The sequence below is a fragment of the Balaenoptera musculus genome, chromosome 4 (genome assembly GCF_009873245.2).
Source record: "Balaenoptera musculus isolate JJ_BM4_2016_0621 chromosome 4, mBalMus1.pri.v3, whole genome shotgun sequence".
Taxonomy (NCBI): domain Eukaryota; kingdom Metazoa; phylum Chordata; class Mammalia; order Artiodactyla; family Balaenopteridae; genus Balaenoptera; species Balaenoptera musculus.
The window spans coordinates 8,319,169-8,339,244 of record NC_045788.1 but is presented as its reverse complement, the minus strand read 5'-3'; the positions used below and the strand labels follow the sequence as shown (position 1 = coordinate 8,339,244).

Sequence of the window (20,076 nt, the reverse complement as noted above, 5' to 3'; positions counted from 1 at the left end):
ACGACCTTCAGAAATACAGTCTGGGGGGAGGAAAAACGAAGCCGTGAAAATAAATCTTCAACACAGTGAGAGAATGGGGCGGCTGTGTTTCCAAGGCAGACAGGGCACAGAGATCCAGGTGCGCACACACACACACATACACCTGCCTTTATTTTTATTTTTTTAAGTTGTAAGAGAAATATTGAAATAGAATGTGAACTTGGCCCTGAGGTAACTTGGGCTCTGCTTTAATTTTAACAGCGCGTTTCCCCACATCAATTAATGCAGAACTACCTTTTTGATCAAACCGTAAGGCTGATGAGAGAGGAGCCAGGGTCTCGTCTGATCTGCTGTGAGTGGTACCCGGTGTGCAAACGCAATTCGCTACACTTGTCCTCGAAAGAACCCACCTTTGTGCTTCCTACACACTTTTGTTAACATTAAATGTTCATTGTCTGTATCCAAACAAATTATATTTGATGATAAAATTATTAGCATTTTCCTCCTTTTTTAAGACCTTGACTCTAACGAGTCCATAGAAGAAACACAAAACTTAACCAAACTGATGTTCAAAACACACGATTTCAATATGTGCATAATGTAGATGAGTAAGATTTTACTCTTATGGCTACTCATTTAATCTACCTGACTAAAAAGATATCACAGTAACCACATGTCTTTAAAATGAACCATCTTTGCTATAGCAAATGGGATAAAAATGAGAGGAAAGGAAACTGGCCTCATCAGGGCATCTTAGGATACAGGAATCTGCATAGACTTGAGGTGTTCTCTATTTACTGTAATCCCACGTAATAACTCAGTAGCCAGATGATTAATAAACACAGGCCACACCACTGTTAGCAAAGAGGCTTCTAGAAACAGAAATCACGGGACGTGGTAGTACTCGAGGTGTTTACGCAGCACACTGTCAAGACGTCCAGTGATAAACGGAAAAGGGTTAAAAGCAGATGCATCTGAACTGTACTGTGGCAAGCTGCCAGGAGGGTATCATCTTTAGCATAAATGATGACTAGGGTTACTTTAACAGGGCACCCAGGATCCCCAATTAGTCCTATCACATTAATGCCTCTATAAGCTCTGCCCTCTGGACTCACAGAATCCAACCAACTTCTGAAGGTGTCGAGTGCCTGCCAGGCAGAGATAAAAATCAGGATTTCCTCCTGACACTAGGGATGCCCTTTAAAAACGCCCTCTTTGCTTGTTGCTGCTGAACAAAGCCGGCAGTAAAAGCAGCTACATTTTTCTACGTGTGCATCTACACCACAGCTTCAGTGAACTGTTCACAAGAGATTCTAGCTCTGACAAATAAACCCCTTTAGGTTTACTTAGAAAGGCTCGCAAACTCATTTGGAGGGACCCAACAGGCTAGGGATGAAAAAACAAGCTGCGGAGCTTGCCAATATTCATGTCACTCATTCGGCTGTTTTATACCAGAGAGAGAACCCGTCAGGGATCAGAAAGAGACTGGGGGAGACCACAGCAAAAACAGCAGTATGCAAACTGGTGATTTCTTCCTTGGCTGGAAGGTACTTTGGCAAAACCTTCTAAACAAATAAACAAAAACCTCCAACCCCTTTTCTTAAGGTGTGCTTTCTCATCCCGGCCCCACTTTTTATCTAGCACCTGTCAAACAGAAACCCTGCACTTGAAAAAGAAGATTAAAAAAAATACTACCACCACCACCAAAAGGCTGTAGGAATTTTTGTTGCTTGAAGTAAGCAGAGAAACTTCTACAATTAAACTGCAATTTTAAAATGTCACTATGAATGCAATGCTTAAAAAAAAAAAAAAAAAAAAAAGCACTTGAGCAGGAAGTGAAATTACTGTACTTTGGTTTCTCCTCCCCCCTGTCCTGAGGTCTTCAAAGAATTGGGTTACTAATACAACAAAAACATACACATTGATTTCTCCTCTTATAGAATGATACAGACCTGTTCTGCTCTTTGCTTCTCCTGAGACCTATGAAATAACTGTAGGTTTTTCAAACTGTTGAAATATATGAGAGTTGTTTTGGACTTTATTTAGAGGGACCCTGTAAGATCATTAAGGTGGCTATTGATAAAGCGACAACAGCAGCCTTTAATTCCCAATCTAGCTGCTGAATCTTCCAGCAAACTGTCACACTGTCCTCCTGATGCTGGGAGTCAAGCTGAACAGGGGACTTCTCTGAACTGTCTGATTATTTGTGTAAGTGCTGGACGAGGCTTCCAACTCCACCAACTTCATAACCTTCCAGCATGGAAAGGGGAGTGCGCTGGTCACTGCTGACTGCTAAAAATACCCCATGATTTAAACCTGAAGGCAGTCTTAGGAGCTTTTGCTGAAGGTTTATGAGCCTGTGTAAACAGCACGTCTGCCATAAGGAGCAGAGAAGTCTGTAGAATCCTTGTCTAAAACTGTCCTGGCATTAAAGTTTGCTGTGCAAATATCACATAATACCAGAGACAGCTGAAATCTCCTATTTAGGAATTTATGGAACTTACATGTTTGCAGGCGTCAGAAAGTCTTTTTTATAGAGCCCCAGTGCTTCGCAGTACAATATTAATGCACTCTGTTTGAAAAGCCATAATAAATTATATTTTTAATGCTCTTACCCTGGCTTTCTTAAGATGCATACATTCTTGGCAAACAATCAATAAATAGGGTAATCATGAGGCGAGGCCAAAGAATTTGCTGAAGTGCTGTTTTTCCATTTTTAATAGATAAAGATCTAACAATACGGACTGCTGTGTCTGTTCATTTCAGGATCAATATATTCTTTGTTTTCGCCAAACCAAGGAAAAAATAAATGATTGTATGATAAATGTTATGCATCAAACACAATGAAATTCCTCTGCCTGCTAACTTTATCTACTTAATATTCTTGGTTGCTACAAGATGGCATTTTTATCCTCTGCTTTAGCAAATGTAAGGAAAATCTGAATCCTATACACAGTTATTCAGAGACAAATAAAGACCTTCTAAGACCCACACATTATGCCCAGGATAGGCAATGATTTATAGAAACAACAGTGCTGAACGCAGTTATTCAGCTGCATCAATGGAATATAAAATTGGTAGAAAGGAATCACAGTTACATACCCTCTCCTTATAAACTTGTCTAGATCTGCCCTTCTTTTATCAAAAATACCCAATTACAGCAAAAGGGAGACACTAGAATCATCAGGTTTTTCGTTACTAAATAATGAATTTGCTCTGAAGAAAACAAACCACCAAAAAAAAAATGACATCACAAAACTTTTACATCATATTGCAGAAGACTTCCATTATCTGTGAAACTGCCTTACAACCAGTAATCCTATGAAAAAGCTAGGTCGGTCCTCAAACAATGGAAATGTCTTATTCTTTTTTTTTTTTTTTAAGTATTTATTTATTTATTTATTTAGCTGTGTCGGGTCTTAGTTGCAGCATGTGGGATCCAGCTCCCTGACCAAGGAGCGGACCTGGGCCCCCTGCATTGGGAGCGTGAGTCTTAGCCACTGGACCACTAGGGAAGTCCCAAATGTCTTCTTCTTAATCAGGGTTAGTTTCAGCAATAGCCACCTCTGTATGCTCTACTACAATAACATCTTCTCAATGGAAGCCTTGTGTAACTGAGACAATGACATTTAACTCAGTTCTTATTGTCCACGACATCCAAAGACTCCAGTCTATAGGGGAGTAAGATGCTCTGCTCAGGCACGGAGCCTACATTTTCAAACGTGGCTGACCCTACAGCCAGAAAAGTAACTAACTTCAGATCAGAAAGAGAATCAAGGAAAAGAACGTAACAAAGAAGCCTTCTGCCTCTCCACCCCAATACCAAGTGGCCTTGGGTGAACACAGGGCTTGCAGCTTTCCAGGATTTGGATCGAAAGTATTTACCTTTCCTAAGGTTGCTTTTCATCAGATGACCCGAGTGTTTTAAAGGCACTCCCTGCATTTTTGCACCTGTGCTCCCAAGCCTTCCTCTTCCCAGCGGGCTCCCGTTCTGCTCCAGGCGGGCAATCTTGGCTGGTGGACCCTTTGGATCGTTCACATTGTTAGACATTTCTGAATGTTCTTTCCCCTGAGTTGCTTCGTTCAAATGATCCATACTCAGTTACTCTCTAAAGATCACCTGCCAGAATTTAAAAAGAAGACATGTTATAATTGGGTAGGGGTCTCCGCATCTCTCTTTCTCTCTCTCTCTGTATATATAACACCATGTAAATGTTTTATCCCTGGATGCTTCTCTCTTATCTGTAAGATTGCTTAACTGGACATATAATATAATGCAGACGTTACTCTATTTCTAGATCACAGCATTGTATTTCCATTCAAGGTAACAGAGTAATTTGCGGAAACTGTACCAACACACATGAACAAAAAGGTAATTTGTCACCTACCAGCAAAACTAACTGGGGAGGGGCTGCGGGGGAATGGGCTTACTTTTAGAACAAGAATTTACAAGTATAGCTAAAGAGAAAATAACAAATTGTATTTATGTAGTCCCAATTTTTAAAAATTAGAAACTTAATACAGAACACAATAACAACACTTTAATCAAAGATGGAAAGATTATCACAGTCCAAAATATTAGTTAGATCTGATGTCTTTGCTTATATTTTTATATGCAGTTTCTCATGAAGAAAATATATCTACATACATATACACCACCTCAAAAGAAGGTAGCAAACTTCTGCTTTTGAAACTCTCTATTGGCTTTACAGTTAATTTGTAGAAAAATTTTCTACTGTCAAAGTATCAAGAGTTACATGACCTGTTTTAAAGATTTAGTCAAGTCTTGTCTCAAACATGTGATTGAATCATTCCACCCCTAAGCAAATGGACAGAAGTGGAGGATTTCTTCAAATAGCCCCGGTACTGAAGTGTTACAACTCACATGTCTTAGGGTTAATATTTACGGGTCCTTTAGTAATAAAATGATGTTAACAATTTAAATAGCAAAAATTTTGAAAATATTTCATAATATACACATTAGATTGAAGCGCTAAACTCGCTTTGAAAAAAATCTTGATAATTTCGGTAAAATACAATTGCCAGTGTTCAAAAATAATCTCAGCATGCAATGAAGTCAACATCTCAATTAACTTCAGAAAAAATTAACAGATACTTATTTTCAGTTGTATCATACATTGGACATCAATTTTCATACTGTTTATAAGAAAGTAGTACATTATCAAACTCACTTCTAAAATACAGTTTTAACTAGCATTAATATGAACAGATGAGTAGAATTCTTTTATGAACTTTCATGGTACTTGAAGTACTGAGTTCACCGACACTAAGGGAGAGGGAAGCATATATAGAAAAACCAGAGACAATATGAGAATTATCACTTTTCTCCAGCTGTCTGGTAATTCGACATATCTTTCACTTAAAAAAAATATACATATACATACATACACACACACACACACACTATAACGAAGAAGCTACTCAAATCCAGATTTGAAAGCCAGCTTGTATTATTAGCATGGCCTTTCTGTAAGCATTTCTTTTTCCCCCTCTGTTTAACAGTAGATTACTCTGTCCATTATAATCAAGGAAAGAGGTGATGGGGAGGGGAGAGCAATGATAATCTGTAGGTTTAAAAGCAACCTTAAGAATGTCAATTGAAGAACTATAAAGTTAGAGAAATAATGGCTATTTATCCTTGTACTCCAGGGTGGCACACTGAGACCAAAGGTCTACCGTTGATCGAGGTCCCATCTGGTTTTGGTTATGAGGTTCATTAACAATAAATGTGCCTCTTTTAACCACTTTTTATCAAGATTACTCTTTTCCACTAATATTAAACTGTAGTCTAAAGCCAAAATTAGTGGTGATTATTAACTTATTCAAAACACACTTTATAATGCTTCATATGGGTTACAGTACAGAGCTGCTTCTCCTGAAATTGGCTGTCTTACCCTAAAGCGGAAGATGAATTTTAAAACATATGACTTGAAAAGAAAATACTTAACCCGTGGGGCAATTTAAGAGCAAAAAAAAAAAAAAAAAAAGAGGGGGGAGTAGATAAAAGCGTTAATGCTACAAAACATATTAAGTAGTCATGAGGCTTAACAGCATTATAAACTGTACAGTAAAGTGTTAGATGATAATTTAGTTAATGTATTGACAATCAAAACGTCATATAGGTCATGCAAAATTGTCCTTCGAATGAATACCCACCTATAAGCAGCTATCAAACTCAGTCATCTTGTAAAAAGCTCTACATTATAAAGCAAAATTACATGCACATAAAACGCCCAATTTACTCATTTAAACTCTACGCCCAAGGCTAAAGTTCACCAAACCTGAGTTTGGAATTGCAAAGAGCAACCTCCACGGGGCCCGCTGGACTGACAGCACGGAAACTAACTACAGTCTCAACAGATGCCAGGCTGAAGAGTTTCTTTTAAGTTACACATTTAAACAACCCATTTTACTGCAACGTCTGGCTGGCGCATTGAAAGCAGGCTACTTTCTCAAAACCCCATTTCCCTGTCCGTAAACCAAGTCCATATATGATAATCAACGAAATAAACAGTGAACTCAGACACAGCGATTACTTCCTTTGAAAAGAAAAAGCAAAGCCCGAAATTCCGGTTTCAAGAACCTATTTTTTGCAGCGTGGGAGCCTTTTCAATGAGTTCAGTGCTGGATCGCCTCCCTCGGCCCACAGAACCTCATAATCACATTTTAAGAGATTGTGCCCTTATCCATTCCATATGGCCGGCACGATCCAGGCCAAGCTTTCACTGTGACCTTTTAAAGAGACAAAGAAGCAAAGTACTATCTAGAAACAGAAACACTGCAGTTTTACTGAGTGAAATTAGCAAAACCGACCTGAAACTCACCACTTCAAAACTTGACAGCATATAAATAACAAAAACAAAGGAGGTTTCCTTTGCAGCCCGGGTTCTTGAAGAGAAGTTCAAGAATGATGTTTTCTACGTCCTTTTTTTTTTTTTTAATTAAAAAAAAAAAAAGCAGCAGACCTGAAGGCGACTTCCCCTGAAATTGTATTATTTTCTCTTCCCTTACCCCCGCCCCCCTAAGCGGGGGAAGGGCCGATAAACGTCTGGAAAAGTAGCCATGGGAGAGAGGGGTTAAAAAAAAAAAATCACAATTCGAAAAACAACATATATGGTTTGTAAAATGTCTAACCTCAGAGAACGGGGTTTTCGATGGGGTAGGAGGGGAGAGTGGGAGGAGAGAGAAGATAAAATTGATCTGACAAGTGATTCGTTCGCGGGGGGAGAATCGTAAAAACAAAGCAAAACCCGTTAAGAGCAGTACACTGTGGCGGTGCTGGGGAGGCGAGGTGGTGACTGGGGATTCTCTTAAAAAGAAAAAAAAGAAAAAAATCACTGCGGACAAGGTCTCCAGAAAGGCAAGAAAGGTTCCCCTCGCTTCCCTCCCTCCCTCCTGCTCGCTGGGGTTCTTCGGTGTGAGGACAGAAAGTCTACTTCTGGCTGTCACTTGTAATCTTATTCTCCAGGCACCCCGGAGAACGCAGGGAGGGGAAGGCCGGCTCGCCTCCCCTCCGATCGCCCCCGCCCCCTCCCCCTCCCCAACAATTGCTCCTGATAGTAACAAACCTTCAACTTTCTTCCCACAGCCTCGCGCCCCCGACCAGGGCATCTACCGGGGGGCCGCGAGGGTGGGGGGCAGGAGGTCGCGGAAAAAGCCCCGGCAAGGCATTAAAATGCCACTTTTGATTCGGCCCTCGCTGACGACAGCCCCGAGGACCCCCTCCCTGCCCATGGACGCAGGGCTGCGAGCGTCTGGGGAGCCGAGAGAGTGAGGCCGAGGAAGAGGGTTGGGGGGAGGGGAGGGGGGATCGGAAGGCACCCCAGCCGCCTCCGCCGCCACCGACTCCCCACCCCCTCCCCCCAAAAAGTCGCCGAGCTCTCACTCAGCCGGAGTCCGAGGTAAATAAACAACGAGCCCCACAATGGCACTAGGACTTGGGGGGAAAGGAAGCCAGAAACCCCGACACAACTGAGCAGGAGTTTCCCGAAAGCGGAGGGGGAGGGTGGAGGGGGGGCAGGCGCCCCCCCGGAGTCGCCTGGGCCCCCGGGCGGGCTAGAGGGCGGCCACGGCTGCTGCGGTGGCGACGAGGCCGGCGGTCGCCGGGTGGCCCCGGGAGCGGCGCGCGCGCGGCGGTGTGTGTGCGTGCGGGCGGGCGCGGGTCCCCGGACGGGGCCGCTCCGCTCTCCCCCTCGCCGCCGGCGCTGCCCCCATCAAATTCGGAGCGGACTCCTCCCGGGCGCGGTGGCCGCCGCCGCGCCCCGCTCGGCTCCGCGCGTCCGGCCGGGCTGCAGCCCTCCGCGCCGCTGCTGCCGCCGCCGCTGCTGCTGCTGCTGCCGCCGCCGCCGCCGCTGTGGCTGCCTCTTCTTCCTCCTCCTCATTTTAATACACAGTCACCCCGCTCGCAGCCCCAGCCCCGAGCACGCAGCCTCCTCCGGGCCGCCCGCCGCCGCCGCCGCCGCCCCGAGCCCTTCCCCAGCGGGGCCGGCTCCGCCGCCGCCGCGTCCGGGGAGCGGGAGCGAGCAAGCGAGCGAGTGGCGGCGGCGGCGACGGCGGCGGCGGAGGGGGAGGGGGCGGGAGAGGAGGAGGAAGGCGGCGCGGGGGGGGGCAGGGTGCACGGAGCAGGCGGAAAAGGGATGGGGATTAAAACCCGGGCTGGAGGGCCGGGATTGGGGGAGGGGGCGGGGGCGGCGAGTTAAAAAAGCAGCGAGACAAGTAACTAGTGAATGAGTGCGGGGAGGGGGGAGCGCACGATTTCCGGCCCCGGGCGCGCAAGAATTTGTAATGAGCTTGATTAGAGTGAGGCGGCCCGACGTTTATTACACACAATACCCAGAATAACAGGGCGCCGCGCGCGGGCCGGCGCCGGCCGCCGGGCGCGCGGGGAGGGCGCGCGGGGAGGAGGAGCCGGGGGGGGGGGGGTGCTGCCCGGGCCGCGGCCGCCGGGAGCGCGGGCAGCGGGGGCAGGTGTGCGCGGGTGCGGGGCGGGAGAAGGGACAGGGCCGGCGGGGGGTGTCGGGGGAGGAAAGTGATGGGGAGGAGAGGGCGAGGGCCGGGGGAAACTAACCACCGCACCCGCGCGCCACAAAAGCCACCGAAAGGAATACGTCGGGAGCGTAGCGGGCGGGCACCCGGGGGACTGGCGAGGCGGGGAGGGCGCACCGGCCCGCAGGAGAGCGGCCCGGGCGGGCAGGTGACGGGCGCCGAGCACCGAGGCAGGGGGACTTCAAGGAAGTGGCCGAAGGGGACCATCGGGAGGTGCAGCTCTCCGAGGCGTTTGCAGAGAAATAAAGGCCAGGGTCCCTGAAACGCTCTGGCGACTATTTATCTTCAAAGGCGGGGGAATCCTAAACTATTAAGAGCCAGCGATCAAAAAAGATGAGTAAGAGCCTTTCTGTACTAGTCAGAGGTAGATTCAAAACTCCGTCCCTTCTGAGCCAGGGAACACGTCGGAGGAAGAAGTACGTGGCCCACGGTGGCCGAGTGAAACAAAATTTGGGTCACTTGAAAGAGACCTGACTAGTTAGTTATTACAAAAGAAAAGATGCCACCATTCTTAATTTACCTCGGTGAAAGACAAGAAAGTTGGGGTGGTTAAGAACCTCTGTTGTAGCAATAAATACTTCTGTAATTTACGGTGAATTACCCAGGTAGATAAATGGTCATTAGCACATAAGTATGATCCTCTTATTTAGATAATCTATTAAATCTAGTTCCTGTAAAAATGAAGAACATTACAGTCATGCCCAAAATAGAGATGCTTAGGTTTTAGTACTAACACCTTAGAACCCTGAAGGCAGTTAATCATTAAACAAAACCAAAAATGTTATAAGAATCATTTTTCAGAATACACTAGGAGGGAAAAGAGAAAAATGAGAGGAACATTTTGTTACACATAAAAAAAGCAACAAGTTAGCACAAGTACCGAGATAAGAGGAAAATATGCAAATGAAGCTCTTTAAAACTACAAATACACTCTTAGTGTGTACATTAGAAATCTAAGAAAAGCAGAAGGTAAAGCAGAAGATAAAGTATAGGAAATAATGGCCTCCCAGGGAGGATAAGTTTTGGAGAAACACAATGAAAATATATCACTCTAATGGCACCCACGTTTCACCCACAAACCAGAAAGGTTAGTGAAAATTGAGGAAGGCAACAGTGAATCTTGGCGCATAGAAACCCAAGCCTAGGGCAAAAGAATGTGATAATAAAACACAAAACCCAGCATCCAAAACAAGAAAATAAACATAAGGCAATCTTCACTAAAAAGCTCAAATGATAACATATTTTCAAAAGTTGAAATGTGGGGAAGTATGGAGGCGGGTATTTTAATTAAAGTATAAGAAATACAGTCAATAAGGAAATATATAAACATGGCAAAACACAGCACTGGTGTCAGAGTTGGTATTGTGGATGGATGTACGTAAACTTATTTTTTTTTAATGTTTGATATTCAAAAAGAAAAACATGGATAACACTCAATTATCCTTAGAATGACAATGATTTCTGCAATATGGTAGGTCAAATTAGGAATTTCCAAGATGTATATTTTAATAGTTGCTTCAAACTGGTGATGCCTGACATGTTTCCCTGAAACCTGCCTGATTTTCAGTAGGGACAGTGCATTCTAGCATCACAAGTGTACAAATTTACAAACAATAGCAAAATTTAAAAATAGAGAAAAAGTATAGTGGACTGCAAAAAATCATTTATCCATGCAAATGCAACTCAAGTTGAATGTTTAAAAAAAGAAAGAAAAGGAAGACAGCTGTTGGGCAAAACAAAATTTGAGCAAAGAGAAAAGGAGACTAAAAAAGGGTGACTGAAAATATCAATATTAAGACACATTGGCATAAAATATTGTAAATGATGGTTATCCCATTATTTACACAAATAAACAAGACAAAAAGTTTCCTGATTGCCTTAGCCTCCTAATGATGTGGGGATTAAAATATTAATCTTTAAATTTGAATAGCACCTTTTATCCAGGAATTACAAGCTAATTCTCAAACACAAAACATAAAAATGTGTAGTAAGGATGGACGTGGCCTTGGAAAATGATAAACAGAATAAATGAGGATAAAGACATCTAATAATGACTTTACTATTTAAAAAAAACAATATAGTACAATTATAAATCTGTTAATCACATATACATAACTAATTTCCCCCAAGCAATAATTTCTTTATTTAGGAACTATATAAGAAGTGACATCAGTAAAATGGCACTGAGGTTTATGTCCTCCAAGTGATACAGTACACTGATGAACTTCCTATATATTATCTGCCCCTTTAGAATACTCATTCTAAAATAAAGAAGAAGAAAAGAAAGGTAATTAGGAAAATACCACCTTTCCAGGCATATGTGAAAATAAACTATCATAATAGGGGGGCATCAATTTTATTCTACACAGGCATCTTAAATTTGGCAACAAAGATGCAAGAGAGTATTGAAAAAAGTTAAACTGTATAAATCTAGCTATGAAAATAGAAAACCTCAGGAACATGAAATATTGCAAGTCAAATACATGAACTATTTTAACATGTGGGTGTACAGTTAAAACAGAGGGCATCAATTTTTTATCACAGAAGAAGGCATTCAGACTGGCTACACAAAGGTAGCAGAGAGAAAATATTTTAACAGATGACAAGATTTTTTTTTAAGTTGAATAATAAAAGGACTACTGCATGTTTCAGATGGCAACATATTAAGATAAATATGCAGGCAGATATCCGAAAGCATTAAAACACATTCAGAGTTCTGAATAGCACATACATTTGTAATAAACAGAGAAAGTATTTAGAATTTGAACGCTTTTAAGATATGGCAGCTCCGCCAGTGACTGTGTTAGCAAAGCAATGCTTACCACCATAGCACTTTCTAAGGACATGGTGGGTTTTTTTTTTTTTTTTCAAATTTTTAAATTCAAATACTGTTGGCTATCTCTCCACACTCTTAAAACAGCACATTTTACGTGGCATATTGCTCTTTTTGTCGTGTCAACTCTTTGTTTTTTGGCTTTAGCTGCAGGTGGTGTTTTCCATATATGAATTTCTGGGAATACGGTCTGTGTTGGCCATATAAGGATGTCTCTTTGAGCCATATGTTCTGCTGTCATGTGTCTCATTTTGTCTGTCTGGGATGTCAGGACTGATTTCCACATCGTTTCTTGAATGGACCAAATACAAATTTGTAAGAGCAGAGAGGAAAAAAGAACTGGGGCTGGAGCCCAAACAACTTTGTCAAAACATATATAGGAGAGGAAATGCAATATCCTGTAAACATCTGCACCCTTCTTCTCACATCTTATCTGTGACTGACATCATCACGACTGCATAGCTTGGGAGAGGATCTATTTGATCAAGTTCAGAAGTTTGCAGTGTGTGTGTGTGTGTGTGTGTGTGTGTGTGTGTGTGTGTGTGTGTATGCAGCTGAATCAGATAGACCCCCGCATCTCTGGAGGTCATGGCATGGCACATGGTAGCTGCCCTACTCTGAGGGCTCTGTGTCCTGCAGTCAGCCTGACCTAGCCTTGAACTTGGGGAAGGGAAGCCGCCTCACGCTTTCCTCATTTAGTGAATAAACAGAACTCCTGATTAAACTTTCTGACTAATCTTACAAGAAGGTCTGGTCCCCATTTTACACTCTCATAGCCTCTGGCAATTCTCCTTTGTCACAGTTATTGTGGATGAACAATTTGGATAATTACTGGCTTAATAAATATCTCCCACACTAGACTGTAATCCCTATGAGAGCAGCGGCTGCGTCTTGCCTACTGCCCTATTACCAGGGATTTGTACAGCTGCGTCTTGCTTACTGCCCTATTACCAGGGATTTGTACAGCGTCCTTGCAATATTTACATTTTGAATAAATAAATGAGAGCCAAACGCTCACAGTGTCACTTGAAACCAAATTCCACTGCTAATCGCAACGACAATTCCTTTTAGAGATTGCGGAAGTGAGATGGAGTTAGCAGAGGGGAAAGTGGCTATATCATTGAAATGTGAATTAATTGAAATTATATAACATTTAGTTCCTCAGTCACATATCAAGTGTTCAATAGCCCCATGTGACTAGTGGCTATCCTATGGGACAGTGTAGATTATAGAACACTTCCACCATCGCAGAAAGTTCTATCGGACAGCATTTATCTGGTGAACTTCTATCAAAGATGACTAAGTAAATCCAGGACCTAGCCAGGAGGAGTCTTAGAGGTGCTGAATGGCTTTCAGACATTCTAATCATGTCCAAATTGAAGTCATTTTCCATTTTAGAATGAGCCCATAGATCTGTAAGATTGCATGGAATAAGAATTGGGTACCGCTGCACACAGATTTAAGACAACTTTCTAGACCTGTCTGTATGTGAAAGGGTCCTAGAGTACATTTGGAATAATATGCATTTACCCCAAATGCTGCTTTCCATGAACATTTAAATAGCTCACAGGTGAAGCTAAAAACCACAGACTCACCCGCCATCCTTTCTCCCACCCCCATGTTAAATAAGCACAGTTGCCATTAGAAATGGCTTTTTTGGAAGCTTTAATGTAGATACCTACTCAAACCGGGAGGGCATCCAAACACCAAACAAATAATGGTGTACTGCAGAAAATCATAGCAAAAGGCTTGAATATGTTTCCGGAGAGATAAAGGAGAAATAATAATGAACTCTAAATATGGGGCCTAAGGTTTTTTGTTTTTGTTTTTTCCCTAATACATGGGGTTTCAGTTATAGCCAGACTGAGAGTGATCAAAAGTTGTTTCCTAATTACTTTAAGGTGGATGTAAACACCCACTGGTAATTTGGATTATGGTTTTAATAGACAAAGGTCAGTGTTAAAGCTAAGCAAAGAAAGGCCAATGTTTAAGCTAGTTTGGAGAGAGTGGGCTAAGGGAAATGAGCAGCCATTATAGTTGGATTCTAGAACCTGATGGGCTATCGGGGCCTTTCACCCAGAAATACTACCTTTTTTTAAAGCAAGAATTTATTGGACAAATTTTTTTAAAAAGCTACCTTTCCTTCCATAGATGTCAGTGTGGAGCATAGCCTTGGCAAGGCACAATGGTAATAATTCCATGAAAACTGGCATCTCCATCTAGACCTAGCTCCAAAATTGAGTAGGGAGGGGGCCAGGTTCCAAAAGCAATGCTATTGAGACCTTCACATAGCTATGTAGCTATCGCCACCAAATTACTTAAGAGTTTCAGGTTGCCTTGTCTTTTCCCCATTGCTTCTGAGTGCCCGCCCTCCCACTTCTCCCTCTGCCACATCCTTTAACATGCAGCTTGACTGCACCTCTTCTGTCCAAAGCCTCCTCCAGCTATTAGCTACTTCCTTCTCGATGCTCCATCCCACCCCCTGTCCTTCAGTGTGGCATTTCGTATTCACACGTCTGCCCCTCCCAACTGTAAGTCTGTCAACATCTTGAGGGTGGACTCCTGTCTGTATTCCAGGAGTGTCTCACAGTGCCTGCCATCTCAGGGAAAGGAATCCAAGAACTGCTCTTAACAAGTGAATGCTGGTGAGAATCTTAGAAAGATTCTTGCAATCTTGGGCAGTAAAGCCAGGTGCAAGATCAGAAGTTAGTTCGGTGGCTCCTCAAATCTGCTGCATGTTATCACCTGCGAGCTACTTCAACAACCCAGATGTCTAGGCTGCACCCCGCTGCCACAGGTAGGAACCAGGCACGCGGTGGTTGACAGTTACCAAGGCGATTCCAGTGTACAGCCAAGTTTGGCATCTATTGGATTAGGTAATGTTTTGAAGACAGGAAATCAAATATACCTGCTAGGACATGCTCAAGTGAAGTGAAGATCCTGGGGTCACTTGGAAAAGTGAAGGCTTTTCTAGGAACCAGCACTCACCCCCAAATTTAAGAAATATATGTGCAGGCAAGCTACTTGCTTCAAACAAAAAAAAGGTAGGGGGCAAGCTATTAGATCATTGATTTGGTGAATAAAAGTCTGCTGTTTGAGGAACCATGATAAATTAGCATTTGGGCACCTCCGTGAGACTTAACGGGGGTGCCAGAAATTCTGTGCAAGTATATCATTTATCATCACAGACATAAGCGACTAAACACAAAATTACACGTGGAAGTAAAGTTCCAAAACCAGTCTATTATTTACTGGAGCCAGAACCATCCCAGTTTTCTCTAATTCTTTTTTTTTCTTCTTCAACATAGTCCAGCAGGCTTTTTCTCCCAGAAAATTTCAACCTGGAGTGGGATTCCCTCTGCAACAGTTGAGAACTGTTCAACTCATTTCTAGACTTAGTCATTGCACTTAAGCAGAACTGAAGTGTTCACGTTGTCCGTGCCCAAGAGCTAGTGGCAGGGCACCTAGCTGCTGTGTGGTACTCTCGGGAAGCTCAGGGGATTTGAATTCCAATGAAGTCAAACAGGAACTGTTCCCAATCAACCTTTAGCCAAGACATATCAACCACATCTTCTTAGTGATGTGAATGCTATTTTAATCTTTCTCGGCTTACTTAAAGGGAAAAAGAGTTTGAGGTTAAAATAGACCTGAATCCGGGTTCAGATTGTTTTGGGGGAGAGTACCAGGCAAGGGCAACATCTGATTTTGTACCGCTGTGCCCATTGCCACAAAGCAGTGGACAGGGGTTGTTCATTGGGAAGAAAAGCCACCACCAGAAACAAGTGCAACACACTTGGACAATGATGAAATACCCCTATAATGCTTGAAATTTGTTGAAGCAAAGGAGAAGTGTAATTCAAAACTAAAGCACATTCTCTTTGGGATGATGGCAAAGATTTGGAAGAGACTGTGGCACTGAGTGCACAACAGTGTGAATGTAATTAAGGCCACTGAATTGTCCACTAACAAACTGTCCAAGTGGCATATGTTATGGTGTATATCTTTTACCCCAATTTTAAAAATGTAAAAACGACAGAACTAAAGCAAAACAATCTTTCATCTATTCCTAAGATTGGCAGACGTATATTATCATGCCGCGCAGAAAAACAATAAGCTACAACCCACTGGCAACTGCCTCCTTGATGCCAACCCTCCACTGCTTTGTCCTTACCCGCCGACAGCACGGTCCAGTCTATGCTGGATAATTAATTCATCTGATGATTACCTGACCCAAGGATAAGTAACATGGACTGATAATGAGAGACCAAGATCTCACCCAAAGTAGGTAATCTGATGGTCCTCTGATGCAAGAAAATGGTTCTCTTTTCAGATTTTCTTCTATATTCTTGCATCTTAGCAAAAGAAGAGGAAGGATAGACAAAAACCAAACACTCCAAATATCCAACATTCAAATATCCAAACATTCTTTTTGGATATTTTTCAAATGAGTAAAAATTAACTATACTCATGAAACAGTAGACCATCCCAGGGGAACGTCTGCAGGACGCTTTCATGCAGTCCAGCCACAGAGGTAAAACAACTGTATAAATGTAGACAATGTAATAATTTATAAACTGTCTCTATATAAAGATTCTAGATCCTATTTACTAATAAAAGTATATTTTTTGTTATAAAAAGTCCAAAAGGCTTTCAAATTTATTTTTATCAGTCACTTTTTTGTGATAGTAATTATGATTGAAGTATTTATTTCTGCATGCAATAATAATCATCTTATTTTTACATAATATCATCTTTTCTTTACAGTATATTGTCTGATATTCTGTTTCCTATCATCTATTCTTACTGATTTTATATTAGGGACTTTTATATTAATGATGGAGTTTTTTTTTAATGTACTGGAAATTCATATATAAATTGTGTCTCATTGAAGTTCATTCCTACATATATGTATTCTTCTGATGCATGACTAAGGAATATGATTACATAGTAAAGCCAAAGTAAAATTACATATTTATTGGGTATAAAAGCCTAAATAAAATACTAAAAAATAGTTTCACAGCATAACTGTAGCTAAAGCATATCCAGTTACCTATTTTGCAGGTGTGGCCTTCTTTATTAGTGTTTATTGTGGAATTTAATTCATTAGATAACTAACGTGGACTATAAATACACATGCAACTTTCCAGCTGATATGAAGCAAAAAGTTGGTAAATAATGCTGCAGTATAATTTTAAAAACAGAACTAGTGAGCCTTCAGGCTATTTTTTAATCATTTATTTTTGTTTATTCTGTAAAGACTTTTCATTTGTATTTTTTTATCTATATATAAATACACTTGGAAGAGAAACAAACAGCATATTTATGAAAATCTTTGATGGGGACCAGCTTGTAACTGTTTTGAGACTGTAATTGCTTTAAAGATGGACAATACCCACTGTTTTATTACTTCTGCAACTGAAAAAAATACTACACATTCATATCATATTTAATGAAAATTAAACTTATCTCTCTGTGGAGGTAACAAGACTCTCAAAAATAACTTTTAGGTTCACTTTGCACAAAGGGGTTTTGTCACTAAGAATTTACAACACCGCAAGCTAGGGTAAAGGCATCTTTGTGGCTGGCATATGCTGTAGTTTCAGATATAAACCAAATCTTGGGGCATCCTCAATAGATTTGAAAAATCCAACTGTTTGGCCAACAACCTGGTATGAATAAATGTACGTATGATATACATATAGCATAACATGATATATACATTCACAGATACTATTTGCATGTCATACAAGAGAATATCACACAACTTAAAACTAGACAACCACAATTTTCATCAGAAATTCTTTAAAACCCAGAGCTAGTGTAATAGTGTTCTATCATTAGGCAACTCCTACAAAAAAGGATAAATGACGTAGTGGGAAAAGAAGTGGAGAAAAGGTAGGAATCCTAGATTCAGGTCTTGCTTCTTTCTCTACCAACTAGAAGAGTTACCCTTCATAAGCCAAGCAGAACCCAGTTCTGTATCTACAAAGTGTTGGAAAAGAATCTGATCATCTTTAAGACCACAAAAAAAAAAAAAAATTCTCTGCCCTTAAATTCAATTTAAAAAATCAAGTTCACTTTAAAGAGAATACAGAGATATATAAGGAAATTTCTCACATGCTACATTAGATGTTTATCTATATATGAGACAGGTGTCAAACAAACAAATTAAAAAAAAAAAAAAAAACAAAAACCACTAAGGCAAAGGGAAACTTTAACTCACCAGATTCCATCTGTTACATCTGAATTCATGCATAATTGATTATCCATGACTGGTAAGTTCTTTTCTCACTAGCCGACCACAGTTTTCTAAACATTATGTATTAAATCACTAGTAAAGTAGACTACATTTCAGAAACAGCAAGGGCAGAATAAGAATATTTTAAATGAAAAATTACATGCCAGTTAATAATAATACAGCTGACCTATGTTTAAGGGAGAGAAATTTTAATCATGTGCATATTAAATATTAATAACCTATTCTGTTATTGTTATAATAAGGTTAAGTAGGCTTCTCCATGCTTAAGGAAAGAGGGAGAACTAGGAATGCACAATAGTGCAAAAAGATACAGAGACGGGAGACAGACATAAGGAAAATGTGTCAACAATAAACAAGAGGAAATGAAAAAGAAGGAAAAGATGAAGGTGGAAACTAATCTCTATGTGTCATTATGACTGCCAGAGTACTGGCAAAGAAGCAGCATCCTTTTATTTCAATTTTAATCATTTCTGAATTTTAATACCCGGCTCCTTTTGTAATTCTCCTGGCATTCCCCATATGCCTCCATCCCAGCCAAAACACCAGTGTAAATGAAATGGCAGGCAACCACAACGCTGATATAGCCTCCCCAAAGAACCTACCAGGTGACCAAAAGCAGAAAAAGGTATGTCTACCTTACATCCCTGAGGACCTCCAGCCAATTAACTGGCTGAATGTTCTCTATGTTCTTTCATTTTGCCGAGAAGGACAGTAGTTGGGTAATCTACAGATAGAGAATCATTAAAAAAAATAAAACAAGCCAGTAGTAATACAATAATCAGTGACCATCAGGGCCTGGAAAAATGAGTTTGCTCTCACTGGCACTAAGGAGCATCACATGATTATTTAATTACAGCTCTAATTTTTGTCTCGTGGATGGCAACATATCAACAATTAATAGGGCAAATAAAGGAGACTGTTTTTAAAGAGACAGAATGTGCATGATAATGGAATAGGTCACACAGCAGTGTACTGCTTCAGGAATACTTTTCTTGGTGTAACTAACACTATCTTGTAAAGAGCCACACACATGAAAATAAATTTAAAGAAGAGGTGTCTTTTTTAAAGATAAACTTTCATAGAATGGCCAGAACTTTTCAGAATGTTTTAGATGCACCTAACACAACCTTTAAGGAATGGAGTGAAATCTTCATTAATATAAACACCCTAACTCTCAAAACATTTTAAAATAATGGATACAGCTACAATTAAAAAAATCTATTTATGCAATTAATCATGGCTGATATTTATCCAGTGGGGTCCTGAAAAAAATCATTATTGTAGAAAAGAACAGATAGAGGTCAATCAGACTTGGGCCACATAGTATTTTTGGCCCCAGATTATCAGAAAAACCATTACATGGTAGCCTAACTGCAAGGACCTGCAGGGAGTGCTCTGTGCTTATACCAGAATAGGTTGTTCCCATAACTGAACACCAAAGGACCATGAACCTAATCAGACAGACTTTGCCTCATCCTCAAGGTCAGTGAGGATAAAACAAACCCCAGTGCTACTGTCCAAAATGACAGAGCACAGAGAGAAAAAAAACACTCAGTTATCCAGAACACGGGCATGTGTAGATTAAGTGTGCAGATAACCCCAGTAAAAACAGAAAATTAGAGAGAAAAGTCTTTTCCCATTAAACCATATCAGCACAAGCTAAATTCACTATTTTATTATTAATTTAGCAAATCTTTAACGAGTGCTCTCCACGCAAGACAGAACGCTAACTGCGAAGCTTCTACTGTTTTCTATAACACAGACATGTACCTTACATTGAATTTTTTTCTTGTAGTTGAATACCTTGTAGAAATAAATAAGGGCAGCACCTAAAAATTTGTAAAGTGGGAATCCTAGTGCATTTTTAAGTGCTGTATTACAAGGTTACAAGGTCAACATATCCAGATTAACCAAGGGAGTTCAAATAGTTAACCAATTT

At 41.1% G+C, this 20,076-nt stretch overlaps 1 protein-coding gene across 6 annotated transcripts in view; it reads right to left on the bottom strand.

Moving 5' to 3' along the window:
- SATB1 (SATB homeobox 1) overlaps window positions 1-20,076 on the bottom strand; it is a 94,170-nt gene that overhangs the window by 72,230 nt on the left and 1,864 nt on the right. The window contains exons 1-2 of one of the 6 annotated variants that reach the window (XM_036850226.1): window positions 7,569-8,525; window positions 3,865-4,099 (exon numbers count right to left, since the gene is read on the bottom strand). In XM_036850226.1, the coding sequence (XP_036706121.1) occupies window positions 3,865-4,075 (211 nt within the window). In that variant the 5' untranslated portion in view covers window positions 4,076-4,099; window positions 7,569-8,525. The other 5 variants (XM_036850224.1, XM_036850229.1, XM_036850228.1 and 2 more) reach the window with 5 other exon arrangements.